This window comes from Phyllostomus discolor, chromosome 2, assembly GCF_004126475.2.
Source record: "Phyllostomus discolor isolate MPI-MPIP mPhyDis1 chromosome 2, mPhyDis1.pri.v3, whole genome shotgun sequence".
NCBI classification, from domain to species: Eukaryota; Metazoa; Chordata; class Mammalia; order Chiroptera; family Phyllostomidae; genus Phyllostomus; species Phyllostomus discolor.
In genome coordinates this window covers 215,003,260-215,017,100 of record NC_040904.2, presented here as the reverse complement: position 1 = coordinate 215,017,100, position 13,841 = coordinate 215,003,260, and the positions used below count along the sequence as shown (strand labels likewise).

At 50.3% G+C, this 13,841-nt stretch overlaps 1 protein-coding gene across 1 annotated transcript in view; it reads right to left on the bottom strand.

Annotated features, from left to right (window-relative positions):
- LOC114513663 (ataxin-10) overlaps nucleotides 1–13,841 on the bottom strand; it is a 120,756-nt gene that overhangs the window by 52,046 nt on the left and 54,869 nt on the right. Inside the window, exons 8-9 of the mRNA XM_028533027.2 lie at nucleotides 9,799–9,907; nucleotides 8,380–8,549 (exon numbers count right to left, since the gene is read on the bottom strand). Coding sequence (XP_028388828.1) covers nucleotides 8,380–8,549; nucleotides 9,799–9,907 — 279 coding nt within the window. The remainder of the gene's footprint in view (nucleotides 1–8,379; nucleotides 8,550–9,798; nucleotides 9,908–13,841) is intronic.

Genomic DNA, 13,841 nt, shown 5'->3' with positions numbered 1-13,841 from the left:
GGCGTGGGGGCACAGCAGTGACTGGTGATGACGGGAAAAAAGTCCTGTATTGGAACGTGACTTGGATCCTCTTAGTTTTCAGTGCTGCCAGGAAAAAAAACACACCTAAGTATGCTAGAGATCAAAACTGTTTTAGATGTGTGACAGACAGCTCCATTTCATTTTTTTTTATAAAAGGAGAGAACTCTTCAACATTTGAAACAAGAGCACTTTTTCATTTAACCAGAGAAACGAAGCCTGGGGAGACAGGCAGAAATGCCACAACGCCAAAAGCACTCGGAGTGTCCTTAGGTCGGGACAGGGAATGGCAGCCTCCCACACACACTCTCTCGCACACACACATACACGCACACGTACTAGGTGAGAGCGAGGGCGCCCAGGTCGGGGCACCTCACAGCAAAGGTGGGGTGCGAGCCCCACTCCTGTGTGGGGAAGAGGATGCTCGCTGCACAGAGCAACGGTCTGTAAGTTCTCTCTCTCTCTCTTGCTCACACAACCCCCCCACTGCCGCCTAGCAACCCCACCTCAACTCTCGTTAGCAGATCCCATGCTAATGTTTCAGTTTTTAAAATCTTCCAATTAAAAAATGTAATTAGAATTGTAACTATTTGCCCCGGGGCCTTGGCCAAGGACACGCTGAGATGGTCTTCCCACTGAAATAGAGGACAGGCTGACAGTGACCACAGGGGAGAGAAGAGGGAATTTCAAGGGACAATGGGAAGGGTTTACAGGAACAAAGTTAAAGGACACATGGACAAAAACTAGGGGGAGGGTGGTAATGGGAGGGAAGTGGGGAGGGTTGGGTGAGTGGGCTGGATTGGGAGTAAAAGGGAGAAAACTGTACTTGAACAATGATTAAAATAAAATTTAAAAAGTTTCTGAAAAAAAAGTAAAAAAAAAAAAAAAAAGATTGTCTCCCACTGTCAAAGCAGGACAACGCATCACTTCAGCCACTGAGGAACTGCGCGTGTCTCTCCCAGTCACAGAGGAAAACAGCAATCCTAGACACGTGTCCCCTTCCTCTTAAAATACTGTGTTCTTACTGAAGTGACTCACGTTCACTGTGAGGACTACACAAATTATACAGCAAAAAAAAAAATCAATCCTTAATTGTACTAGCCAGAGATAACTAATATTTTTTTAAGTATTTTTATTTATTTATTTTTAGAGAGAGGGGAACAGAAAGAGGAGAGAAACATCATGTGTGGATGCCTCTCGCATACCCCCCACTGGGGACCCGGCCCGCAACCCAGGTACGTGCCCTGACTGGGAATCGAACTGGCAACCTCTTGCTTCACCATCCGGCGCTTTATCCACAAGAAAATTGCTATTATTAATGCAGTGGTACATTCTTTGGAGTCGTCCTGTCACCACGTAAGCATCTGTGGACCTTAACGATACATATCACACGGACATGAAGTATACGGAGGTCGGGCCTGCTAGACTCAGGGCTGTGCCCCGCTCCGCACCCCAGCGATCCCAGCACCACGAGCATGCCGTTCTCTGAGAACACGGCTTTTACTGCGCACGCGTCACGGGGCCACGACGCTGAAAGCACCTGCAGCTGGGGGAAGTGGGCTGGCTGCTCGTGGTGCTGTCGGTGCTGCCAGGAGGAGCCCCAGTGCACGCCCTGCGGGCCGTGACGGAGCGCTGCTGCACTCTCACACGGCTCACCCGGCGGCCTCCCCACCGCCCTTTGCCATGACCCCTGAAGGGACTGCTTTCAGTTGGGTAAACTGAGTCACTGGGAGGCTGAATCATCTGCTCAAGATCACCCAGCTATTATTCAACCTGTGTGGGCTGATTCAAGTCCAAATCCCCCATGTATTTATAATCAAATCTAAGACAATTCTTGTCATTTCTAATTCATAAACTTTCTCGCTTATTCTGAAAAATCAGGGAATCACTATTTCATGGCCCCATCTTTAACCCTGTGCTTTCAGCCAACCCCAGCTTTACTTTGGTGTGTGTTACGAGAGAGGCTGACTTTCCCAAACGGCCAGCTCCTCAGCCCTGGTTCCCCTTAAAGCAAGCTTTCCTTCCTCTCTGGGCCATCGGGCCCCCCCATTGCACATCAACTTCTTGTAACTTCTCGGCACACTGTTTCTCTTCCAGGAACCTTCATCCTGCCCCACCCCCCCCCAGCAGGACTGTCCCTGGTCCGGCAACAAACGAATCGATGAACTTCAAAACCACCAACAGCCTCACAGGGCCCGTGTCTCCTCCAGGAACAAGGCCCAGCTCCCAGGTACCTGGCTGCCCTCCCCCGCCCCCCGACGGCCCAGGGAGTTCTGGGGGACGACGCTGTGGAACACTCACTGCCCCATCAAACGGAACCCAGGGGAAGGAGCCGTCATCTACCTGCCCCGGGGCGGCACAGGCAGGGGCAGAGCAGCCATTAAAGGAAATGGGTTCCAGGCCTTTCCAAGTGCTGGGCTGCCACGGCCCAGTGACTTCCCACGTCCTCTCTGGTGCCTAGGACACGGGCACGTCACGTGTCTCGGAAACAGCACGTCCCTGGAAAGCAGTCCTCTCCTCGCCTCTTAGGGAGGGCGGACCCTCCCAGAGGAGGTGGGGCCGCAGGGAAGCCACCCCACAAGGACTGAGAAACGCAGCCACTGCCGGGCATTTCAGGTCGGCCCCACGGGTGCTGCTGTACAAAAGGTGTGCGTCTAGGCGCTCGCACGGAGCTGGCCAGAGGTTCCAGAGGCCAAGCCTCGAGCGTCTGTTTTGGCGAGCACGGAGCACCGCGGGAAGAGCTCGGACGTCAGGGTCAGGGTTCAGCTGGTGACCGCTCCGGGTGAGCACTGAGCTACTGGAGCTCTGGCTCACCAGGAAAGGGGCACGCATCACCTGTCCGTCATTCCTTCCACTCCATGCCAGCGGGGGTGGTGGGTGTTGAACCAGAAACGGTGTGTCCCGCCTTCAAGGAGCTTCCAGTCTCAGGGGCAAGACAGTCGTGGGGGGAGCCAGGGGAGAGGCACAGGGCCCGCCGCCTAGTCAGCATGCACCAGTAAGTGACAGGCAGTAGTAAACTGTTCTACTTTACTGACCTACTTAGCTGATCCTTCCTTTTAAATGATGGTACACTACCCTAGCCGATGTGGCTCAGTTAGTTGGAGCATCATTCTGTGAACCAAAAGGTCGTGGGTTCAATTCCCGGTCAAGGCACATACCTGGGTTGTGGCTTCGGTCCCCAGTCAGGGCACGTGCCAGAGGCCACCGATCAGCGTCTCTCCCTCACATCAACGTCTTTCTCCCCATCTCTCCTCCCTCCCCCCTCCAAAAAACATGCAAGGATGAGTGAATGAATAAACAAACGCACGCCTTCTCTGCACAAGAACAAGCTGGTCCCTCCACGACAAGACAGAGAAAGGAGGCTCGGGTCCTCAAAAACATCTGCAGCTGCAACCAACTCAGCCTCGGCGTGCGTCCCCCCGGCAGGGATTTTAACTTCATTTACTGTAACAGGACTGTAAGTCCAGGAAACGCACGGTGACAGCTTGATTTATGAATTTTGACATATTTCTTGAACTGGGATTACACTACAAAAGAAAGTGGAATTCTAAGCAAGTCGGATCTTGCCTATACGTTCAATCTTCGAATCAATAAGCCGGGACTCCGCGCAGCGCCTCTCCGACAGGGGAGAGCACACAGTCTGGGGCGGCCGCGTCCCCGCGGCTTCGGGGCTCCTCGGCGCGCTCTCAGCGGCGGCTAGCACAGCTTCGGTGTCCACACCGAAAACACTCAGGCTCTTTACAAGGTTCTGACAAAAGATGAACTCAACTGAGAAAGCACTTGTGGTGAAACTGATGAGGAAAAAAAATGATCCCCACCCCCCCAGAGAAGGTGCTCGTGTTTGCTCTCCCTGCACTTCCTCCAAAAGTCCCGTCTGTTAGCCAGTAGTATACACAGAGTAGCAAATGGGAGGGTTACTTTAAACTCTGTAAATACCCAGAATTTAGGGGAACGTTAATTTTCAAAGTTATTTTATTTTTTACATGTCTTTGTTTGCAAAAACAGTCAGGATATTTTACAGTAGAGTATCCTTGAGAAGGAAGGTTGTGTCTCATTTGCTTTATATTTTCAGAGCCTAAAACTATGCTCTGTAGGTACCAGCCACTCAACAAATATTATAAAAACAAATTCACATTCAAGAAAAACTTACTGAATGCCTACTCTGCAGCAGGTTCAATTTAGTCTTGGAGGTAAGAGGGGCAAAACATCTCGGTGAGAAATGTGCCACAGAGACTCCTCACGTGTGCACACGGACCTGCCCTCACCCGGAACTCTGCATGGGAGCGGCCCGATGGCCGTGCCTCCAGGAGGGGCTCTTCCAGACAGCGCCACGCACGCTTTACGTGACGTCGTGCCTGTGACGAGAGCGTCCTGTGTGCCCCTGTGTGAACATGCGTGAACAGGGCTAGGAGCCCTGCCCGTCAGGGAGGAGGAAGGGAAACGGAACAGCGCTTCCGTAAAACCTTCGGTGGGGAGGATTCAACAGCCGAGACCATGCACAGCCCACCTTAGTTGAGATAGTACCTTTGGAAGAAAGAGAAGGTGGATAATTTAGATCACCTGCCTGTCTACCCTGGGAAAAAAATGCATGTAGCTTCGTTAGGAAAAAAAAAAGGTTTGATTTTCTTTCCTAATAAAGCATTCACTTAAAGAATTTATGACAAGAGTGAAGAAGAATGGGGAAGGAAAAAATAAACCTTGCATTCCTATTCTAACAAAGAAGCCAAAGAATGCTTTCTTCGTGTTTACAGCGTGATGCCACGGGCTTCTTAAGACAAAGCAGAACAGAATCTCCGTGTCAGGTGCACAAAGGTCTCAGGTAAACTGACCGCCACAGAGGCGGCAAGGACACGCCACGTGAGTGGGGCACCCACACGCGGCAGAGACAGGAGTGGGCGGGTACCAGGAGCACCTCCCTCCCGAGCCCGGCGAAGGGCAGCGCAGCCCTCCCTCACAACTCAGGACACACACACTGCAGTCGGCCGTGTGTGCGGACGCGACAGTGCGAGACGCCAGGGCAGGCTCCCCAGCTGGGGCCGGCACCTGACTCTCCTGGGTCTCGTCTGGGGGCAGGGGTAGAAAGGAAGCAGGTCACGCTTCCTGCGACCGCGGAGCCCCTGGCCGTCCGGGTCCCGTTCCTGCGGAGGGCTGCTCCCCACACAGCTGGCCCAGAGGGCCGCACCCGCCCTGCTCCTGCCCGGCAGGCCTCCCGTCGTGCATCCCTGTGGGACCTGCGCCTGCGTGAGCTCACCTGGGAGCACATCTGTCTCCTCCCCAGCACACAGCACGTGCAATCACTGTCCCCCTGGCCTCGGTCTCTTCACTTAAAAAATGGTGACGGTTACCTTTTCGGCCTTTTCCACGGAGCCGTTGTACGGCTTCAGCGAACTGACACGGGTGGAAAGGACTTTGGAACAGGGAAGGCGCCCCGTGAGTCGAGAGCACACCATCCGGGTGGGCACCACGCCTGACGACCGATGAACCCAGACGAGCACAGAGACCCCGGGGGCTCGGCCGGCTCTGACCCAACCCCGAAGCACGCGGGCGAAACACGACAAGACTCCGGGAAACGTGTGCCAGGAGCAACTCTGGAACCCCCGCTCCAAGCAGCAGGGATGGTCTCCGCGTGCTCTCAGAGCAAGAGCTTCTCAGGTGGGGACGCCTGTCTGCCTCATCCCTCCAAGGACCCCCCCCACCCCCCCAAGGCAGGCGCACTCCCTTTACTCCTGGCGCAACCCGAGCCGGGCCACTTGAGTTATGTCATAAGCCTTTTGAAGGTCCTACATTTTATTCCTGTAGGAGGCCAATCCAAAGTAGCAGCAAAAGAATAGCCAAACAAGAGAAAACACCTCCTTTGTGCTCCTTGAGAAAGACCGTCTTGGTCACCGAAGGGGCAGGGTGCTTCATTCTGCATGAGCGCTCTGGCGAGGGTCAGGCCAGTGATTCTCCAGGGGGACCAGCGCTCTTCCACCCGTACCTGTGCGGGCACGCGGCGGCGCAGACACGGCGCTCTCGCGGAAGAAAGAAACAGGTTGTCCAGCGTCTGGTTCTGCGACACGTCCCGCAGGGGTTAGTCCATTTTCAAACGCTGCCTGACACGTGACCTCAAAATGTAGCAACTTAAGGTGAATATTCCATTTTCAATCTTCTGTTTCCTCTGTTCTTTAGACGAGATCATTCCTACTGATTCCTCTCCAAATCCACTGGCTCTTCTTCACTCTGGCATCTCTCCTGAGCTGTGACCCTCATTCAGTAAATCCTTTTGAATTTTATTTGGGATACCATATTTTTCAGTTCTAGAATTTCCAGTTGCTTCTTTTTTTTAATAGTTTCAATTCTTTGCGACATGCTCTCCTTTCACTCATTAAAAGCACATTCTCCTCTACATCCTTCAGCGCAGTTACAACTGCCCTGAATCCTTGCCTGCTAAGCCTAACCCCGGTGTCGCCGCGCAGCCGGTCTCCGCCGATCACCTGCTCTTCCCTTGAGAGTCTGCCTGTGCCGAGCGAGTCCAGATGTGTGCTGGACACTGCGAGTGCCGTGCTGTGGGCACTCCGCACTCTATTAGGTTCCTCTGAAGGACTTGTCACCTTTGTTTCGGGGGGCAATTATCTTAGCTGGACTTTGGACGTACACTCTTTAGAGCAGCTGCTCCAATGCCAACACGACGACTCTGTCCTGGGCGTGGTTGTGCGCTGCCTGCCCCACGTGTGACGCAGGCACTGGCAGCGAGGCAGGGGTCGGCACAGAGAACTGGGGCCTGCTTTATCCTTCCCGGGATTCCCTCCTTCACCCTCCAGTGGCCGTGGCTGCTTCAGCCTGTCCTTTGATTCTTTCAGCTGAAAGGCCTGTGGACTTTCCATCAGTTTTAACTGCCCAGCACGACACACACTGGGTCTTGTTCCAAGTGCCAACTGGACTCCAAATCTGCCCTGTGAGGGTCAAATCTGAGTGTTTTCACGTAGCTGTCTTACGTCCAGAGTTTATATAGTTTTTTGTAGGAAGATCAGTCTAACAGTAGCTTACCAGGCCAGTAACAAAAGCAGAGCCTGCACAACTTAGTTATTCTGCCCGATTCTCTCTATTCCTCACACTGTGTATGTGTGATGGGGGGGGGGGGGGGGGGCGGGGCGGATTCCGGGAGAGCCGGGGGGGGGGGGGGGGGGGGGGCAGGCTCTTCCTGATTCGTGCGCCGTGAGCAACTGAGAAACCGACGAGAGCCACTCCCAAGGCGGGTTCTCGCTCACACACCTGGCGCCTTGTTCCCTAGTCTCCTCCTCTGTCCTCAGTGCGTCGCATCCTCCAGGGCTCCTCCACAGTGACCTGGCGACTCGTGGCACGGCGACCTCAGGGAATCTGTACTTCCTACAGGTGACTGGCTTCTTCTGAGAGGCGCGAAGTGGGGCCTGCCAGACCAGTCTAGGCTTTAACCGAGACAGCCCGGGGTCACTCCTACCGTATTTCATTGTTCAGAGTCACCACAGGGCTTCGGTCATCCAAATTCTAGGGACGGAGAAGAACACGCCAACCCGTCATGGGGGGGTGGCCAAGTCCCACCGCACGGAGGCGTGCAGAATGACAGGCGTGTGTGGCCCTCTTGGGGAAACGCGATCTGCCGCACACGCGCTCTCTATCTGACGGAGCAACACAGACGCCGCCCGGCGTGAGGCCCGAGGAAGACACGGGCAGGTCAGTTCAATGGGAAACACGTGGGCCTGTCCTCCCGCCGCCTCTTGTCACCACCCTCTCACGTCAGCAACAGAATGACCTCCGAGTGACTCGGCATAAAACAGGTCTCTAATGCAGTCTGCTGAGCTTCCGAAGACTCAGTACTCACATCCACTGCACGCTCCTAGAAGGAGTGCTTGTGGCGCCACCATGCAAAACGAGGAGCACAGACCTAAGTTGAAGTTCACCTGTTTTTTTTTTCCAAGATGATGCCCGTAATATCAACAATAACTGCTGTGTATGAAGTGTCGACTAGGTGTTTGACAATTTCTAAGCTTTTCAAATACCCGTTTTCACTGACTGTCCTCTACGTGACGCATGAGAGTGTGTGAGGGCAGAAGCTTAGGACCAAGACTGACCACTCACAGGACAGGAGACTGACTCAGACACGCTAAGGACAAACGATGCAAATCACAAAACCGCAAACATTGACAACAGACAAGCACGGTGCCTGGTGCTCCCCTGCGGGCACAGGCACACCTACACACACGCTTCTCACACACACACACATCTCAAGTGCCTGTCTAAGCACTTTAAGGTTTCACTGCAAAACAGCAAACAGACTCCAATTCTAAACACACGACACTGTCAGTGAAGTCGCGCATGTGTGACCCTCGGGAGGAGGCACCCCACCTTGTCCTGGTTGTCTTTGTTCCGGTAGCACATGTTCCCGATCAGGCGGATGAGGTGGGACTTGAAGCCCTCGGCCACGCCGGAGACGTCGCCTCCCGCTCTCACGCGGCCCGAGGAGCTGAAGATGTTCGCGCCGTCTCTGCCGGCTGCGTGGATCAGCCGTAAAAGCTCTAGAACAGAAAGAACAAACTTCATTTTCCATAGAGAAATTCTGAGTATTCTGAACTAGTTTTCCATACACAAATCATTTATTTTAATGGATTAAAATAAAATAAAGGGAGAGAACTGAAAGTTTTCTTTAATGATTAAAAGACTTCTATTTTTGCTTTAAAATTTGTCATGACTGACTTTAGGGACATAAGCCATAATGACCACCCCAACCTGGGCTTTCTATTTATCCACAGAGAAAAGTAGCTAAGAATCCCCACCACCTTTCTTAGAAAAGGGTTTCTGACTTCCCCGTCCATGAGAGGACAGACGCGGTGACGGGCCAGCTGAGCCAGGAGGCCGCCGGGCTCCTTCCCGGAGCTCCCGCCCTCTCACGGGACCCCTCCGCAAACCCAGCAGCAGCCGCGGGCGCCACTTCCAGGGCAGTTAGCAGTTTCAGAGCGAAACCGGGGACGGCAACCTGCGTCAGCCCTGGCTCCGAGCGCGTGCCTTCCTACAAGGACGCGCCCTCCCGGGCTCGTGGTGTTTCCATTAGCGCCAAAGGCCCTGAATTCAAAACCAAAACACCGACAGGAGGTCCTAACTATCGCCTACGGCTCACTGCTCCGCCACCCACCCACCCAGCACACTCATCTCCCCCTGAGCACGAGGGTCTCCAGAACGAGCACCACCTTCTCTCAAGGAAGGACAGCAGGCAGCACCGTGCGGCGCGGGGAGCCTGGCCGAGCCCGGGAGCAGGGGCCCCCCCGAGTCCCTTCACAAGCCGTGCTTCAGCCAAGATGGCACCATTTCAAACACTGGCGTCTTGTTTAAAAACAACTTTCTTGTGAGAATCCAATACACAGTTACTACGTGTAAGGCCTACTATCTGTGCCCCATAAATATAACTAGGAAGAGCTTTACTAACAGATTTGGTGAAGTGGTGGTAACATAAAAATTGCTGCTATCATCATCATCATCATCATCATCATCGGAACCAGCCCCCTGTCGTCACAGCCCCTGCCATGAAACAGCCCCACGCACGCACCCTGTGTGGCAGGCCCTGGGACCCCCATGTACTGATGAGGCATCTGCGGCTCAACAGCAGGGAAGTGGCAACAGCTATGATTCCTCTCAGGAAAAAATATTCCCCCCAAATCTCAAAAATATAACAGCACCCTGGAAATCACAGACCTGTGTTTGAACCTACAGCACGGTGCGACAAATCACAGCTTCCCGACCGCAAACGGGAGCGTGGGAGGGCCGACTCACCGATGCCCCTCTCCAGCAGGCCGGGGTGGCCCTGCAGGTGGCCGAGCAGGTCCGTGCTCGCCGTCATCTCACACAGGACGTCCAGGAGCCTGATCGTGGCCAGCGCCTCCTGAAGAGAGAAGGAAACGTGAGTTTTAAGCCGAGCGGACCACCGGGCCGCCACAAGCAGCAGTGAGAGGGCGAAACACGACAGTGAGTATCACAGAGGCCGTGCTTCCCCCACAGCCAGGGAGCAGGGACACCGTCCAGGCACGACAGGAGAGCGAGGGACACACGTGCACCCATCACGCGCTCTGATGGCAGGCACCGTCGGGAACGCGCGGTGACGTGTCATTCTGTGTCTCGGGGCCGAGAATCGGAAAGGCTCCTATCCGAGCAAAAATGCTCCCCAGCCATGGGGTAAGTGCTCAAAATTACTAGCTATGCACATAACATTTATGCAAATACTTTCTTTTTAAAGTATTCCCAGCAAGCAAGTTCTACTTTAAAGATACAAATACCCCATGAGCTACATTAATTCCTTGTCCACAGGAATCCTGTAAAATGCTGTGGTTGAAAGAACTATGGCTACAAGAATGTGCATTATTTCTGGGTAAATATAAATGTATACACAGTATCTTGGAAAAGCTCTAAGATGGAAAACATATTATTTGAAAATGTTCATCTGACTACTAAAGAGTTTATTTTCAAATAGACTACATTATCGAGAAACTACCAACTGCCAATGGCATGGCAACAAGGAGTCAAAATGAAATGTTAAAATGCAATTTTTGTACAGACTTTGAGCTAATTTTTAAAGTACACAATATTTAACAAAATGTGGTAGATGCTGTAATTTTAGTAATGAAGATAACGATCTTCAAAATAAAATAAATTACTTTTGTTATTTCTAAATATGTATTTATTATTCTCTAGTAAATTTAAAAGTACTATTTTAATATAGCACCTAAAATCTCAAAACAAATAGCAAAAAATGACACATTTTTAATGCCTTGCCTCTTTAACTTTATTCGATAGCTTTACCTGCTAGTTAAAAAATTACAGGAAAACACTTAGATGAAGTCTGAAGTGAGTACCACTTGTAAGGGACCCAAGACACCCACCGCCTTTGCTCGGCTGGGGCCGCCCCCTCTTTTGTTAGGTGGGGGGATGCTCTGGCTGTCATCTCCCAACACCCTTTCTCCTTCAGGAAATGGCTGACTGGTTCTAGGTCTGGGACAGGCACACACAGGATGATCCAGCACATCTCATCACACCAGACGGCGGGAAGCTATCCGAAACTAGCAGAGTTACGTCAGAGAAAAATCAGAAGTGACCCGAGAGGCCCCCAGGCCAACAAGGGCACTCAGAAGTTAGGAAGAATTATAGCTACGATGGACTGAAATCACGTGGTTTTAAAGCCAAGACTTCATAATAATTAGAACACAACAAGGCACTCGTCACCTTTGGATGACACCACAAAATTGACTCATTCCTCGCAATACTGGTAGTGAAGGTCAGAGAGACAAACTGTACCTTATATAACCCACGGCTGATTAGGGGAAGATTCTCTGTATAAAATACGGCAGCTAATAAATGAAAAATGAATGATATTTTGCAACCCCTAACGATGAATGAGTCTAGGTTAATAATCATTAACTAACATCACGAAAGAGACAAGCAGACGTTCTGAGCCTCTTGATAAATGTACACGTCACCAACCTTACTTAAAAAAGACAAGAAAGGAACCAACTCTGAATAAGCCTCTGGAACTAATTATTATTCACAGGAAATTCAAGGAAAAGAAGAGTATGTTAAAGACCACTATGGAGATATAGTCATCAAAATCCAAACTTTAGAAGACTCCACAGATAAAACAATCCAACTTCTTCAACAAATAACTAGCACAGAAAAGAGAAAAAGGAGGAGGTGGAGCGGGGGGTGGGGGCGAGGGGAAGAGGAGGAGGGAACCTGTAAACGGAAAGAGCTGAGACCTATCAACCAAATGCCCTCATTTGTACCCCGATTCAATGACATAAACTTCAGGAAAAAGGGGGCAATGGGGATCATATAAATACTGTTGATTTGATGCAGTGGCTGTATTTCGGTTAAGTGTGAAAAGACTCCTTATCTTTTAGAGATGCACATACAGTATTCGCTGATGAAATACGGTAAAGCTGTTTTAATCCAGGGCGACTGGCATGAGAACGGGGGCTGCGGCGAAAGAAGGCGGTGATGAGCACGTGTCGGGCTGGAAGAGGCAGTCAAAAATCTCCTTCCAGCTCCTCAACACTGTGACACTAACCCAAGTAAACCCCCCACAACATGCTCTAGTTCTACCTAACACACCCCTAATTGTAATAAATAGAATCCTTTCATTAATAAAGTATTCTAAGGACCATCTGGAAATTAGCAATGAAGTAACAGCCAGAAAATATTCTCTTAAAAAAAAAAAGTGACGCGTCCCATGCCCTCCCAGTACTATAAACCTACATTCACTAAATCAGGCTCTAGGGGATTCACAAAGACAGACGCAGGTAAATCAAAGGTACAAGACTTTCAAGTGGGCAAGAAAGAAAAAAAAGATTTGTCTCCTCTCTAGAAAATCTGTCTTCGATCTTTAGTGTCCTTGGGCTAAGTTACAACTGTCAGTCGTAGAAAAATGATAACAATGCAAACGATTCTTGTGCACAGAAATGCAGAGAACCTGTGTCTGGCTGGAAGGCAACTAAGCACGGCCTCGTGCAGGGGACGGTGTGCGTGTCCGTCTGTATACTCACCGCACACTCCCGGGCAGCTCTCTGAATGCTTTGCCTGTTGCTAATATCTCTTCCTTCCAAAAGCTGGCAATCCAGAAATGGACCCCAAAATGTGTAAGAGTTTAATACATGACACAGGTATTAAGTGGAAAGGATGAATTTATTCCCTAAATGACACTGACACGATAACGAATAGCTAGCATTCAGGGAACGTACAGCTAACATTCAGCTGTACACACCAGTCCACCGACTGGATGCTGACATTCAAATACAGTTCGTCTCCCGGGTAAAGAACCTGGGGCACAGAGAGAAAAATAACACTTCCAAAAGCTGACATCCGCTAGTAGAAGAAACCATGATTCAAAGCCAAGCAGTCACCAAAGATTTCACAATCTTGGACAGTCAAAAGTCGTAAACAATTCATTTGGATCTACACTTCATTCCTTACTCACAAATAAACTCTAGGTTAATCATAAACGTAGACAATGCCCTGGCCAGTGTGGCTCAGTTGGTTGGAGCATCATCCCATAAACCAAAGGGTTGCGGCTTTAATTCCCAGTCACAACACATCCCTGGGCTGCGGGTTCGGTCCCTGGTCTTGGCACAAACAAGAGGCAACAGATCGAAGTTTCTGTCTCACATCAATGTTTCTCTCCCTCTCTCACTCCACACCACCCCCCCCCCATCAAAAAACCAGTAAGCATGTCCTTGGGTGTGGATAAAAAAAATGTACACAAAATATGGAAAGAAGTAGAATATAAAGGTGTATAATTTCCACAACCTAAGTGATGAAGGTTTTACTAACTATATAAAAAATTGCAGAAACCTTAAGAATAAAATTAATAAGCCTAACTAGATTAAAAACAAAAAAAAACTTCTAAAAGGCTAACAAACCAAAAATCAATTCCAACAAAATATTTTAAGGAAAAGACATATTAATTTTCTGAAAAGGCTCATTAATAAATGTACATTAAAAGGAAATGAAATATGAAAACAAATGAACACACTGGTCCTTGAAAAAAAGTGAAAGAGAAATGATAAATAAAATTAGTGTGGGGTTGTAGACCCACACATTCTGGTGCTCTATTGGTGTGTCGTTTAGAAATATTTCTAAAATTTTAAATAAACATATCCTTTGACTCAGCAATTCAACTTCCAGGAATTTATAATCCCAAATTTACTTGTCCGAAACCGCAAAGACATTTTTACAAGAATGGTTACCGTAACATTATTGTAAGGGTTTTTAAAAAAAAACTGGCACTGGCCAAGTGGCTCAGTTGGTTGGAGCGTCATCCTGTGCACCAA